Source organism: Eleutherodactylus coqui, chromosome 13, assembly GCF_035609145.1.
Source record: "Eleutherodactylus coqui strain aEleCoq1 chromosome 13, aEleCoq1.hap1, whole genome shotgun sequence".
In the NCBI taxonomy this organism is placed as follows: Eukaryota; Metazoa; Chordata; class Amphibia; order Anura; family Eleutherodactylidae; genus Eleutherodactylus; species Eleutherodactylus coqui.
The window spans coordinates 91,423,276-91,439,404 of NC_089849.1; the positions used below are offsets into that span (position 1 = coordinate 91,423,276).

A 16,129-nucleotide genomic window follows, 5' to 3' on the forward strand; every position below is an offset into this window, starting at 1 on the left:
GGTCGGCGGCTTACATACTGCAATATGCTCCCATAGGTTTGCAGTTTTATGTGTTAAATCAATGGGATTTCAGTCATGATTTCTGACAATTTATAGCAGTAGCCTCTTTTTGAGTGCAAAGAAAAAGCATTGCAACCAACATGTGGCGAGATGAAGGGGAAGGGGGTGCAGATCATGAGCTATGCCTACACAAATGGGCAGACATGTGAGGGCAGATGCCGTAGCCGCACATATGCAATTATTAAGCTAGCAGGGATACCCGTGTTGCCCGGGAATTAAAAATTGAATGAAAGACACATTAACATGTATTGAGATTTTAAAGAAAATCTATGTGCCCGTAGCAACCAATCACAGCACAGCTTTAATTTTACCTTAGCAGTATAACAATTAGCAACCAATCACAGCGCAGCTTTAATTTTACCTTAGCTGTTTAAAGGCCCTTTTAGGCACAGCGATTTCCGCTCAAAAATCGCTCAAAGCCGTCTTTTGAGCGATAATCGTTGTGTGTAACTGCACTGACATCGTACAGTTTTCGTTAAGCCGTCGCTCATCGTTGTCTTTCAGCATGCTGAAAGATCAGCGATCAGTTATCAGGGATTCACAGTGGGATACAGCTGATACTATTGTTTCATACCCCTCCCTGAAGACAGGAGGGGTATGAAGAACAGAGAGGTCCAGCTGTGTTCTTCATATTTTGCTCGGAGCGCTCGGCTGTATAACAGCTGGGCGCTCCGTGCAGAAAACAGCTGGATGCACCGTGCTTGTCTTCTACATCCTCCGCTTGGAGAGCAAGGTGATCGCTCAATGTTTGAGCGATCACCTTGTGCTAAAGAACACAACGATTATCGCTCAAAAGATTTTTTGAGCGATAATCGTTGTGTCTAAACCAGCCTTAAGAAATACCAACCAATCACAGCGCAGCTTTCATTTTACCTTAGCAGTATAAGAAATACCAACCAATCACAGCACAGCTTTCATTTTACCTTAGCAGTATAAGAAATACCAACCAATCACAGCACAGCTCTGATAAGCAAGGTTTATTCTCAACTGCAACCTAATATGGTTGTGTCAAAGGGCAATTTTGGCACCAACTAATGAAACTGTAGGACAGAAGAATAAAAAAAATTATTTCACAAGTCAAAGGAAAAATTGTAGAGTATCTGTCGGTGGGTAATGTTATGGACACTGAACAAGTCCCCTTATACCCTGTAGAGTTCTTTAACTTATTGGAATTGTCAGGAGTGCCGTCCCATTAGCTGAGGTTAAAAGTCGGTGTTCCGTTTCTATTAATGCGTAATCTTGATGTGCCCAAACTGTGCAATGGCACACGATTACAAATTACACACCTGGGGTGTCATTGTTAGTCATTGTTAGTACTGGCATAGCAAAAGGAGAAAATGTTTTACTTCCACACATTCCGATAATACCGACGGATTTGCCTTTTCAATTCAAAAGGCTCTAATTCCCTCTAAAAATTAGCATTTGCGATGACTATCAATAAGGCTGAAGGGCAAACACTTGAGGTAGCGGGTGTACATTTATAGAAAACATGTTTTTCTCATGGGCAACTGTATGTGGCAGCTCACGTGTATACAGCCCACAAAACCTTTATATCCTAGCAGAAGATGACAAGACTAGAGATGAGCGAGCACCCAAATGCTCGGGTCCTCGTTATTCGAGTCAAGCTTTTCGTAAAATTCGAGAGCTCTATTCGAGTAACGAACCCCATTGACTTCAATGGGAGACTTGAGCATTTTTGTATGGGACCCGCCAGTTGCCGAGCTTTTTTTTCCCCTGTGTTTGTGTTTATCTCTCTCTCTCTCTCTCTCTCTCTCTCTCTCTCTCTCCTCAGCCAAGCCAGCCACAAACTACAGTTGACGTGCGCAGCGGGGTGGGGTCTAATCTGACACGTTAGCGGCGGGGAGGGGCCAGAACTGGGGCGGGGTCAAACATGGCGTGATGCTCGCTCGAGTAGCGAGCACTATCGAGTATGCTAATACTCGAACGAGCATCAAGCTCGGAAGAGTACGTTTGCTCAACTCTAGACAAGACCAAAAGCATACAGAACTGTGCTGATGGCAGATCGCAGTTACATTCCTTTCACTAGTTCAACTTTTTATGTTTCAATATACAGCAAAACACAGATTAGATAAAAAATACAAATTCCATGTTGACGAAGTTGCAGGTAGCAAGCTAATACAACTAGAGATGAGCGAGCACCAAAATGCTCGGGTCCCTGTTATTTGAGTCAAGCTTTTCGTAACATTCGAGAGCTCTATTCGAGTAACGAACCCCATTGACTTCAATGGGAGACGCGAGCATTTTTGTATGGGACCCGCAGGTTGCCGAGCTTCTTTTTTTTTTCCTGGGTTCGTGTTTTGTTTTTTTTTCTCTCTCTCTCTCTCTCCTCCGCCAAGCCAGCCACAAACTACTGTTGACGTGCGCAGCAGGGAGGGGTCAAATCTGACACGTCAGCGGCGGGGAGGGGCCAAAACTGGAGCGAGGTCGAACACGGCGTGAAGCTCGCTTGAGTAGCGAGCACCATCGAGTATGCTAATACTTGAACGAGCATCAAGCTCGGAAGAGTACGTTTGCTAAACTCTAAATACAACATAAGGCTAGGTCAATAGAAAAAAAAAAAAAAAAAGTTATGGCTTTTAGAAGTTGGGGATGAAAAAGTGAAAATGCCACTGCCAAAAATAGCTTTGATGGGAAAGGGTTAATTATACCTTGTAATAACAGTCCTATATAGCATCCAAGTATTACCCCAACTGATACCATTATGTACGTTCTTGATGAACTGCCAAGGAGACAAGAGTGGACCATGAGAGGTAGAGCTAGAATGTCGGGGGCTGCAGACAACTATCCCTTTTGCGCTTGCGATAATCCATAACTCATGTGGCATGTTGCTATAATTATATATATTTTTTCTTTTTTAAATCTAGAAATCACTTCTGCATCGGCTAATATTCGTGTCTAAGATTTCCCCAGATCTAGCTGATAAGAGAGACCTCGGAGGTAAATGATGAGAGAATTGCATGTAAAAACTGTTAATAACCACAGCTTGTGAAGTTTTTGGTGTAAGTCCACATGAGAGGTTCATGTCCTATTGGGCTGATCAATTATAACTACTGTACACCCAAAGGGCATGTTCTTAGCAACAGTGGCTAATGCCAGGCTAGATTACCTACAGCTTCTAAAGTCTACCCAAAGTTTGGCTTCAGATGGATTTGTCCTCTGCTGGATTTCTTGGGCTCTGCAGAGGTTGGATCCTACTCTTGGGTCAAAATCCGGAGCCGTCTGTGGAATCTGTGGTGAGACTTCCAGCCTGAAAATTTTGAAAAATTAATTATTAAATAGGACAAGTACGAACGGGGCAATGTGTAGCCTTGTCTGGGTCTCCTATATATTAGGACAAGTACTGAAGGTGCACTGTGTAGCCATATCTGTGTTGCCTATATATTAGGACAAGTACTAAGGGTGCACTGTGTAGCCATGTCTGGGTCCCCTATATATTAGGACAAGTACTAAGGGTGCACTGTGTAGTCATGTCTGGGTCCCCTATATATTAGGACAAGTACTAAGGGTGCACTGTGTAGCCATGTCTGGGTCCCCTATATATTAGGACAAGTACTAAGGGTGCACTGTGTAGCCATGTCTGGGTCCCCTATATATTAGGACAAGTACTAAGGGTGCACTGTGTAGCCTTGTCTGGGTCTCCTATATATTAGGACAAGTACTGAAGGTGCACTGTGTAGCCATATCTGTGTTGCCTATATATTAGGACAAGTACTAAGGGTGCACTGTGTAGACATGTCTGGGTCCCCCATATATTAGGATATGTACTAAGGTTGCCCTGTGTAGCCTTGTCTGTGTTCCCTATATATTAGGGCAAGTACTAAGGGTGCACTGTATAGCCTTGTCTGGGCCCCTTATATATTATGACAAGTACTACAGGTGCACTGTGTACCCATGTCTGGGTCCCCTTATATATTAGGACAAGTACTAACGGTTCACTGTGTAGCCATATATGGGTCCACTATATATTAGGACAAGTACTAAGGGTGCACTGTGTAGCCATGTCTGGGTCTCCTATATATTAGGACAAGTTCTAAGGGTGCACTGTGTAGTCATGTCTGGGTCTCCTATATATTAGGACAAGCACTAAGGGTGCACTGTGTAGACATGTCTGGGTCCCCCATATATTAGGACAAGTACTAAGGGTGCACTGTGTAGCCATGTCTGGTCCTCTACATATTAGGCTAGGTACTAAGGGTGCACTGTGTAGCCATGTCTGGGTCCACTATATATTAGGACAAGTACTAAGGGTGCACTGTGTAGCCTTGTCTGGGTCCCATGTATATTAGTACAAGTACTAAGGGTGCACTGCGTAGCCATGTCTGTGTCTCCTATATATTAGGACAAGTACTAACGGTGCAGTGTGTAGCCATGTCTGGTCTTCTATATATTAGGACAAGTACTAAGGGTGCACTGTGTAGTCATGTCTGGGTGTCCTATATATTAGGACTCGTACTAAGGGTGCACTGTGTAGTCATGTCTGTGTCCCCTATATATTAGGACAAGTACTAAGGGTGCACTGTGTAGTCATGTCTGTGTCCCCTATATATTAGGACAAGTAGTACTAAGGGTGCACTGTGTAGTCATGTCTGTGTCCCCTATATATTAGGACAAGTACTAAGGATACACTGTGTAGCCATGTCTGTGTCCCCTATATATTAGGACAAGTACTAAGGGTGCACTGTGTAGCCATGTCTGGGTCCCCTATATATTAGGACAAGTACTAATGGTGCACTGTGTAGCAATGTCTGGTCTTCTATATATTAGGACAAGTACTAAGGGTACACTGTGTAGACTTGTGTGGGTACCCTATATATTAGGACAAGTACTAAGGGTGCACTGTCTAGTCAAGTCTGTGTCCCCTATATATTAGGACAAGTACTAAGGTTGCCCTGTGTAGTCATGTCTGTGTCCCCTATATATTAGGACAAGTACTAAGGATACACTGTGTAGTCATGTCTGGGTCCATATATATTAGGACAAGTACTAAGGGTGCACTGTGTAGCCATGTCTGGGTCCCCTATATATTAGGACAAATACTAAGGGTGCACTGTGTAGCCATGTCTGCGTCCACTATATATTAGGACAAGTACTAAGGGTGCACTGTGTAGCCATGTCTGTGTCCACTATATATTAGGACAAATACTAACGATGCACTGTGTAGCCATGTCTGGGTCCCCTATATATTAGGACAAGTACTAATGGTGCACTGTGTAGCAATGTCTGGTCTTCTATATATTAGGACAAGTACTAAGGGTGCACTGTCTAGTCAAGTCTGTGTCCCCTATATATTAGGACAAGTACTAAGGTTGCCCTGTGTAGTCATGTCTGTGTCCCCTATATATTAGGACAAGTACTAATGGTGCACTGTGTAGCCATGTCTGGGCCCCCTATATATTAGGACAAGTACTAAGGATACACTTTGTAACCATGTCTGGGTCCATATATATTAGGAGAATAAAGTCTCTTGATACGTTTGGCACTTCAGAAATAATTATTTGAGTCAGAGGCATTGCATATATACAGGCAGCTCCTTCCATTGTAGTTTATAATATTTATGAAATGCCGAGCTGTCTCCTCGACATCCATCATCTACAATGGAGAGAACCACATGCATGGTCTCCCCCTCTCTGGAATGCTGATTGCGGAGCAAGGTAACCCCCATTTCCCCATTGGGTGAGAGTCCTGGAAATGGAATTTCAATTTAGTATGCCATGCACCATAGCTACGCCCTGCAGTGTCCAAGGAGCGGGACCCCACCTGAGGATATAGCGGGGTAGATAAAGTCCTTGTCATAGGGCTCTACCATCTCCTCCTGGATGTAGCTCAGGACCCGACTCGTTTCTGCTGAGGGAGATCACAGGGAAAGTAACCTTGAGTCCATTTGTCACACGTGACGCAACCATTCTGTCTTCTGCAGTGAAACTTGACAATGAAATAAATAGTCCACACACAGGAAATACTTTCTGAACAAAACTGGAAATGTTCAGTAATGTCCGTGTACTGTAACTTGACAAAGTCCAAACCACATCAACAGTCCCGACACAGATACAACAAACTACAGTGGAATAACATGGAGGATTCTCGGGGTATCTCGGATGATCCACAGTCCCAGTTATCTGTGTGATCCCGCTCTCGGTGACTCATTCTCTCACTCTCTACCGGTCAATACTCACTCTTGTTGTCCTCTTCTCTCCATGCAGAGGTTGTTCTCTTAGGACTAGAGATAAGCGAGCGTATTTGCTATGGCAAATTACTCGAGCGAGTATTGCCATTGTCGAGTACATGCCTGCTCGTCCCAAAAGATTCGTGGGGCGTCGGGGAGGAACAGGGAGGAACTCTCTCCCCGCTCCCCCATGCTTACTCCCGCAACTCACCGCTCATCTCTGCCGACCCCTGAATCTTTTGGCATGAGCGGGCATGTACTCGAAAGTGGCAATACTCGCACGAGTAATTTGCCTTAGCGAATACGCTCGCTCATCTCTACTCAGGACTAAATAACAGCACAAAGTGCTTTCTGGGCAGGCTAGGCCCAAGCTGAGCATCAGACCATCGCTTGGCCTCCTCCACGATCCACACGTGGACCGACCAGTGTCTGTGTGTCTCACTCCCTGATTCAGACTTCTTCCTCTCTAGACTGAGTGCTGTCTCTCTCTTGCATTCTCTTCTTATTCAACTACTATTCAACGACTATTCTCCCTTTTTTTTTAGCATCCTTGCAAACACATACATATATAACAGACATAGCCACATGACTCATACAATGATACATTTTCCAGACATGACTCATACAATGATACATTTTCCAGACATGACCCAGACGTTAACCTATTCAGTACTGCAGAAGTGCAATACACATAACCAAGTGCATACTACACATTAGACGCTGACAAGACAATGGCACAAGACAGAAATATAACATTATGAAGGGGCCCCACTAACTCTGGGCCACTATACATAGGATATACAATAAATGTCTCTTGTAGCCCTTGGAAGTGGTTCAGTATGGCTATGTGGCCATCAGACCAGAAACAGCTGTGGAGCCATGTCATAGAGGCTTAAGGGGTTCAAAATAGGAGGCAACTTAATGTATACCATCAGTCCTAACATGTTCTGTGCTTAATTAAAAATCTTTTGCAGCAATCTATGAATGCCATGTAGGCTTAGCCCCTCCTACAGTCAACATAGCTGCAGCTGGCGGTTTGCTGACCCCTGCCTGTTTGTCATCGCCCCATGTGTTGCTGGTTTGGGCCCAGCTACAATATGGGGCCACTTTGTCATTTTTCTCCAGGACTACTTTGGGTTTCCAATCCACTGCGGAGTATGGCCATTTTTTTTTTGTCTGGGACCAGATAGTCGCGTTAAGTCTGATATTATGCAAGCTTGGACAGGTGCACAGGGACACAGGTGAATTCCCATCCCCCACCCCTTGCATGAGCTGCACGCATGATATGCACATATTGAGTGGATGGGAATCTGCTAACTCCTGCCCGCTGCATTCTTCATATACTTCAGTGGAAACAAAGTCATGCATAAACACAACCAACTTTCTATTGAGGTATATGGAGAATGCAGCATCAAGGAATGTGTGAACAAGGATAAAGTAATATTTGTATGTAGCTATATAGTGGGCCCCCTGAATTAATTTTTCTGATGGGCCCTGGGCACTCCAGTCCGACACTGATGCTACCTGTCTGCAACCAGGACATCCCTAGATTTTAGATGCTGGTGCCCAGCCTTGGGTGCCATGTTTTAGGAATAGATGTTGGTGCTTATGAGTGTTGTTGGGCTGCAAGTCAGTAATGGTTATGTTCTATGCTTTTCATATATTAAATCACAGAATACTGGGAACAGCAATTTCAGCGGTATAACCAGGGTGAGAACGTAACTGGTCTTCTGCTCTTGTATCCTGCACACACCATCCACTGTCTGGAGGTAAAAAAGAAATACTCAATTGAAACGACCTAGGGGTAGACTATGAGGCTGCTATGGAGCCATTGGAGACTGAGGGCTCATCCCTGGTTGATCCCATTCCCTTTGCAATTGGGTGGCAAAACAATGTGTAGGACTTCATTTTGTAGGACTTGCATCTAGGGGTTGGGAAATTGGCCCAAGGGTCATGGAAAGGGTGAAATATATATAATGCCCTTTGGCCTGCAGGTAAAACCAGGCACCATAAAGGAAGATACATAATTTTTAATGAAATTTTCCATAATGATTACCATGCATAACCCAGTTGTTGCCTTCTCCCCTTCCGTGCAGCCACTTTTATATCTGTACACCTGAATCATCATTTATAATAACATACAAGATGTTTTACACCAATATTTCCTGTATAAAGTCAAGAATACGTCATTTACCATATCAGGTGATGCCAGTCCTGGACAGTTCACTCTGTCCCCATTGTCTCTTAAATTTGGTCTTCATGCACCTTTTCTGGTATATTCCCCTTTCTAACAATATTTAAGACTCTAATCAATTCCTCCAAGGAAAGGTGGATTGTATCCCATGTCTGGTTATGTTTTTTTGTGTTTGATGACATTTTTTGTTGATTGGATGGTATCAATTGGGATATTTCCCAAATACAGCAGATTAATGGGACCTTGGGTACTCTCACATAGTAGACTATATTAATTAAATGCTAGGTCCAGAGTTCGGACAGCAAGAAAGTACTGTAGTGGCATTAAAAAAAAAGCTCTGATATACAAACCCCACCAGCCCACATACTATATTGCCTCCTCCCCCCATCTTGTGGAAATTTATTGGCACATAATGCATGCAACAATGAATTTTGCTTTACTATTTTAGCCAAAAGTATTATTCGCTGTTATTGTTTGGGTAAACCCAATAGAACAGGACTTCTCAAAAATGCTCTACTCACCATCCAGCACAGAACATCCTAACACTGGCCAGTGGCAGGACTGTGAGGAGGAGATACTTGCAGGGGTGGGATTCAATTTTTTAATTTTTTTAAGTTCTCTACCTATTCATTAAAACCTCTGAACAGTCCAATGGGCGGAGCTATCAGTGATTAACAGCTGTCTGTAGCTGCCAGTTGTTGATAGGACCGCCCACTGGACTGTTCAGCTCAGAAAGAGCATAGATATAAATGTATAAAGTACAAGGTCTACTGAATCTTTCCCCATAAAACTATATGTCAACATGATGCCTCCAGTTTGGACAGCATGTAGAAGTGCACAGATTCCTTTATTAACCACCCACAGTGTGCCCGCTAAATTAATAATAAGCTGCACTCTGTCCCAGAAATAAAATAATAGAAGCACTCACTTCCCTGCGCTCAGCTGCCTCAGTTATATCTGACCAGAAAGGATCTTGCGGAACATCATCGTGCTGCTGCATCACACAGTAGGTGCCAGGTGGCGGAGTAGAGAGCCAGCTGGCGGCTTCCTGCATTATCACTGTTATTGTCAATCATATCGTCTTTAAGGCATGGATATAATAGACTTCAGAGAAAGAGGGTCGGCATTGATGGGCGGTGCCCACTGAGCCCAGGCCAATGCAGTGTTGCCCATCAAGAATCTGTCCAGTTAGGTAGATTGCCAGTTTGGGCCTGGACATGAGCATAATGTGTTTGAGATCCACTTATGGGGACCCTATGTTCTATGTATGCCCCTGATTCCATCATCTGTGTCTATCTGCAATGAGGCACTAATTAATATAAGCCTGTCATCGTTAATACGGTCTCCGAACCTGACAATACTACATCCTTCAGCATATTACCGAATTTAAATGATGAGCGCAAAATCTTGGAATTCAAGAAATATTCTTAACGTGACACCTTTTATTTTAAGTCTAGTGGAGATGTCCTCTATTGTGTGATCAGGAACCTCCAACGAGTGAAGAAACGAGGTGACAGGTGAGTGGTGTACTGTGATACCATAATGATAAACTATTGGTTGGGTTAATGAAGATTTACTGTAACTCTGAGAAGACGTCAGGCATGTTTCAGCAGACCCCTCTCCAAACCTGAACTTACTGTCTCAAGATTCCTTAAATGGCTTATCCAAGATTAGAAAAACATGGTCGCTTTCTTCCAGAAACAGTACTAACCTGTCCACAGGTTGTGTGTCGTATTCCAGATCATGTACAGTAAAACCTCTACTAGCATTGACATCTACTAAGGCCGATTTCAAGTAAGGTGTTTTTTAAGACACATTTTTGTCTCTAGTAACATTGGTTGCCTCTAATAACACCGGCGTGTGCCGACCCACCTGACCTTGCTGCTGAACCCACGTGATCTCCCTCTCAGTGTGTCCTCCTCCTCCTTCTGCTGCTAATGCAACCCACCCTTCTCCTTCATCGGTGACGGGTAATACACTAGTACAGTACTGTACAATTGCACTCCAATGTAAGAGCACAGAGAACACCGTGATAACGCTGAGGACAGATAATGATGTCACATGCAGTCCTATGTAACACCACAGAGAACACTGTGATAATGCTGAGGACAGATAATTATGTCACCTGCAGTCCTATGTAACAACACAGAGAACATAGTGATAATGCTGAGGACAGATAATGATTAGAGACAAGCGAGCATACTCATTAAGGGCAGATACTCGAACGAGTATCGTCCTTCTTGAGTACCTGCCTGCTCGTCAGAAAAGATTCAGGTCGCGGCGGGGGTAAGCGGTTGGTTGCGAAAGCGAGCAGGGGGGAGCGGGGGGAGAGATCTCCCCCCCGCCAGCACCGAATCTTTTCTGACGAGCAGGCAGGTACTCTAATATCTGCCCTTAACGAGTATGCTCACTCCTTTCTAATAATGATGTCACCTGCAATCCTATGTAACAACGCAGAGAACACAGTGATAACGCTAAGGACAGATAATTATGTCACATGCAGTCCTATGTAACAACACAGAGAACATAGTGATAACGCTGAGGACAGATAATGTATTGTAGTACAGCAGATGTCACCTGCAGTCCTATGTAACAGCACAGAGTACACAGTGATAATGCTGGGGACAGATGATGTACTGTAGTACAGCAGATGTCACCTGCAGTCCTATGTAACACCGCAGTGAACACAGTGATAACGCTGAGGACAGATGATGTAGTAGATGTGATCTGCAGTCCTATGTAACACCACAGATAACACACAATAATATGTTCAATAACATGTTAAATGTTCATTTATTCTTTACAGTAGTCTTTTATATTCATTTATTATTGTTATTGGTATTAATGACCATATTTATTCTCCATTAAAGGGGTTGTCCCGCGGCAGCAAGTGGGGTTATACACTTCTGTATGGCCATATTAATGCACTTTGTAATGTACATTGTGCATTAATTATGAGCCATACAGAAGTTATTCACTTACCTGCTCCGTTGCTAGCGTCCCCGTCTCCATGGTGCCGTCTAATCGCCCGATTAGACGCGCTTGCGCAGTCCGGTCTTCTCCCTTCCGAATGGGGCCGCTCGTGCCAGAGAGCTGCTCCTTGTAGCTCCGCCCCGTCACGTGTGCCGATTCCAGCCAATCAGGAGGCTGGAATCGGCAATGGAGCGCACAGAGCCCACGGTGCACCATGGGAGAAGACCCGCGGTGCATCGTGGGTGAAGATCCCGGCGGCCATCTTACTAAGGTAAGTAAGAAGTCGCCGGAGCGCGGGGATTCGGGTAAGTACTGGACGTTTTTTTTTTTATAACATGCATCGGGTTTGTCTCGCGCCGAACGGGGGGGCTATTGAAAAAAAAAAAAACGTTTCGGTGCGGGACAACCCCTTTAAATGTGGTTTGGTGTTTTTTGGAATGTTTGGAACAAATTAATTGCATTTACATTGATTCCTATAGAAATAATTACCTCGAGTAGCAATAGTTTCAGGTAAAGCCGATTGCTTTCGGACAAATTACCAACGTTAGTAAAAGTTTTACTGTAATTGTATTTGAGCTCCATTCACTTGAATGTAGCCAACCAGCAATACTCAGATGGGACTTATCAAAAGTTGAGTGGGTTCAAAGGTGGGCAACTAAATTAATAAATGGAATTGGTATTATTTAGTGAAGAAAAAAGACAGCTGAGAGGCGACTTAATAACTATGTATAGATACAATACAATTCAGAGATCTCTCCCATCATCTAGTTATACCCAGAAATGTGACAAGGGGGCGCTCTAATAACTATGTATAAATATATCAGGGGACAATACAGAGATCTCTCCTATCATCTGTTTATACCCAGGACTGTAACAAGGGGGCGCTCTATTAACTATGTATGGATATATGAGGGGTCAGTACAGAGATGTCTCCCATCATCTATTATACCCAGGACTGTAACAAGGGGGCGCTCTAAAACTATGTATAGATGTATCAGGGGTCACTACAGAGATCTCTCCCATCATCTATTATACCCTGGACTGTAACTAGGCGGCGCTCTAATTACTATGTATAAATATATCAGGGGTCAATACAGAGATCTCTCCCATCATCTGTTTATACCCAGGACTGTAACAAGGGGTACCCTCTACATCTAGAGGTAAGAAGGTTTCTGCATCAACATAGAAGGGAGTTCTTTACTATAAGAGCAGTGAGACTGTGGAACTCTCTGCCTGAGGACGTGGTGATGGGGAATTTGCTAAGAGTACAAGAGGGACCTGGATGCCTTTCTTGAGCAACACCATGTTACATGTTATATCCCTAATTGCTTCAGAAGGGTCGGTGATCCGGGGATTATAGATTGGAGTTGGGAAGGAATTTTCTTACATTAAATGAGGAAAATTGGCCTCTACCTCATTGCAGTTTTTTGCCTTCCTCTGGATCAACACTGGGGAGTAATAGGCTGAACTCAATGGACATGTGTCTTTTTCAGGCTAACCTACTATATTACTATGTTACTAGATACAACCCTTATATAAGTGCAGTGCTGGAAGAAAGCAGCAATGTTTTTCCAATCCTGAACACTTTCACCCCTTGAATTCCAGGCCATTTTTGGCTGTGCTGGAATAAGGTTTTGGTTTCTTTGCCTTTGCTGTATGCCATCCACAATCCGGGTCCAGTAGTGTAATAGTCCGCTGTCTAATGGCCCTTTTTAGTTTCCTTATTTCATATAGTTAACCACCTAATCGGTTCCTGTTGGTCTGGTTTCTATAGTATTTCATTTTATTACATTTCGTATTATTGTATATTTCTTTAGTGTCCCGCCTACTTGCATTTGGTGCTCATCACTTTTAGTGATATTCATTAATATTAATATTCAATTTTTATATAATTCATTTTTTATCATAATGCATCATTTTATTCTAACATTGCCTTTTATCATAGTCTATTATATATGCCTTTGTGCTATTTATATTATATTACAATCATTATTTTATATATTATCACTTTGTAGCTACACTCATTGTCAAGCATCTAAAAGGAGTTGTAAGAATGCTATGAAACATTCTCTGTGTGATTGTAAAGGCCCTTTTACATGCAACGATTATTGCTCAAAATTTGTCCAAACAGCTGAAAATGAACGCTAATCGTTACATGTAAACACGGACATCGTGCACTTTTCGTTTGAAGGATAGATTTTAGGTAAACTAAAAATCCATTGTTCAGCCACTGAAAGACTGAGCAAATACATTCCATTTGAATATCCTTCAGCCAAGCCCCTGGAAATGGTTCTGACAGACACAGGGGCCTGTAACGATGGTGTCACCTGTCTCTGGATGGCGGACAATGAAACAGTTGGAGTTGCTGGTGCTTGTTGAACAATCAACACTCTCCTATTTGTCTGTTGAGGGCGTCCTGAGCCCGGTCAAAAACAAGCTCCACACAAGTGGAAGAAGAGGTCACTACGCACAAGGAGCCTCCGAGAGCCTCTTATAGGCCAAGGGGGGAACCACTTTTAGGGCCTCAGGTGACAAGACCATTAATCACCACAACTCTAAGTCGGCATTGTCGGCCTTTCCCATTTCTTTCAGTTTTATTAACAGGTACCTTCGTTCTTGCATTACATCATATGTTACCTTATTCTTCATCTGCTCTGCTGCTTCTCTCATCTGTGGTTTAGAATTCTAATTAGTCTCCTTCAATTTATGTTGTTCACAAGCCGTCTCACCGGCCCATGGTCTGCCGCATGTACGTCTTATTATACATCTGTCCTTGTGTCAGTTAGAATATCTCTCCATGTGTAATGTAATCCCATTATACCAATTAATGATTGCTAGATGGTTTGAGCTAATAGTTGAAGGTTATTATATATTCTGGTCAGCGGTCTTGCTCACACGTTGAGCCGCTGTTACATTCTCCTATTTTAATTGCAATTATGGTAATGTCTTTCTTTTGTACTTGATACTTTTGTTTTATTATTATTTATTGTGTTCAGCGGCCTTCCTGACATCTATCACTCGACTCACTGACGTCACCCACTGATGGGAGCTGCTGTTTTTAAAATCTCCCTGTCCGCTCACATTACTGTGTAAACGGTTTCAGGACATTTCGTCCAATCCATAGATTTTGTCCATTGCTTTCCTCATTGACTAGGACATTTCGTCCAATTTCTTTCGTCAATTGCCTTCCTAGTCTGGTAATCTGCAGCCACTTCCCTGCTCTGAGTCTGCACCATGTGGTGCGGAAGTAGAGGCAGGGAAGACCATGGCGGAATCCCCTCCCCCTCAATGCCAGAGCATTGACAGGGGGAGGATTTTACTGTGGAGTTGTCATACAAATTATACCACCTAACTGAAGTACAATACGTGGTAAGACCAACTGCCCTCAAACCGTGTAAGCGGCCAGATGAAGGTGTCGGTCTGGCACAGAAACACGTTGCCTAGCTTCAATAATGCTAATCTACTGATTGATTGGTCCTCCTCTTCATCGCGTTTTTCCTGCTAAGACTCCCCATTGTTCCATGGGAACTGGCCGCCACTGGAGCTATTTAGCGCTTTTAGGGTTCTTTCACATAAGTGTAGACATTTTTACGTTTTCACGTCCACGACGTTTATTGGCATTAATGGACATTTTTCCGCAATCACGGCCAGTTTTTTTCTCGCCCATTCCCATGACCATGAGCGTCGTTTTTAGCGAAAAAACACGTTGCACCCCCGGAAAACCCTCCGAGATGCCTTCCAATGTCTACATAGAGGCACCTGTCAGCTTTAGCAGCGTTGGATGCTGCTAAAATGCCTCCACTTCCCTTTCTTTGTCTAGCTCCCATAGGAGTCTATGCGAGATGCTGACGTATATAGGGCAAATGATAGTTCCAGAACTATCTTTTTGCCCACCGTATATGTGTCAGCGCATATTTCGGTCACGAATGTTCCATTTTTCATGTTTCGACGGTTTTATGCGTCATATATTTTTGCCCATGTGAACAGATACATTAGAAACCAACGGCTCAGATGGTCATGTAAATCGGTGGGGCTTAAAAATGTTGCCATTTATACGCTTATGTGAAGGAAGCCTTATGGTGTTGTGCCGCTGCACTTTTCCTAAACCTTCATTTAATGTCCTCTATGTTCGGGTTCCTCTGCACTATGGAGCACCTTTTTGTTTACATTTTGCATGATAATGTCATTACTGCTGAGCAGTTTTTCCTACAGAATAGAAGGTGTCAGACTATTATTTGGCTAAATTGCCAAAGTGAAAACTGCAGGATGTTAGGATTTTTTAAAAATATACACAGTAAAGGCTCGGTCAGATGAGCGATTTTTTTGCGTGCCTATGAAGTGTTCACATGTCTATTTTTTTTAGAGGCGCAAAATACTTGCACCTGCAAAAGATAGGACATGCGTGCCTTGGATGTGCGCCGGTAAGGTCCGTGTTGCGTGTAAAGACAGAGGTGACAGGGAATGAGGGGAGTCCCGGAGGGTTCCTTCAATCTCTGTGGGGAGTCCCTTCATCATTGAACACTGTGACAGCACTGTCACAGTGTTCAGTGAAGAAGGGTCTGCAGCAGGGACGAAAGAATTCCCTGTCACAGCTGTGGCAGAGGACCACGATGCTATCTCATTGCGCTGCTGCCGCCCCATTGAAAGTAATGGGATGAAGGCAACCCCTGCAGTGATCATTTTCATGGAAGGACGGAGGGTGGGCCTTGAAATATAAG

The 16,129-nt window shown here is 43.5% G+C and overlaps 1 protein-coding gene across 1 annotated transcript in view; it reads left to right on the forward strand.

Annotated features, from left to right (window-relative positions):
• Positions 1 to 16,129, forward strand: part of LOC136588003 (testis-expressed protein 47-like) — a 45,528-nt gene that overhangs the window by 19,513 nt on the left and 9,886 nt on the right. The window contains exons 2-4 of the mRNA XM_066586875.1: positions 2,946 to 3,018; positions 7,919 to 8,013; positions 9,891 to 9,955. Of these exons, the coding sequence (XP_066442972.1) occupies positions 2,946 to 3,018; positions 7,919 to 8,013; positions 9,891 to 9,955 (233 nt within the window). The remainder of the gene's footprint in view (positions 1 to 2,945; positions 3,019 to 7,918; positions 8,014 to 9,890; positions 9,956 to 16,129) is intronic.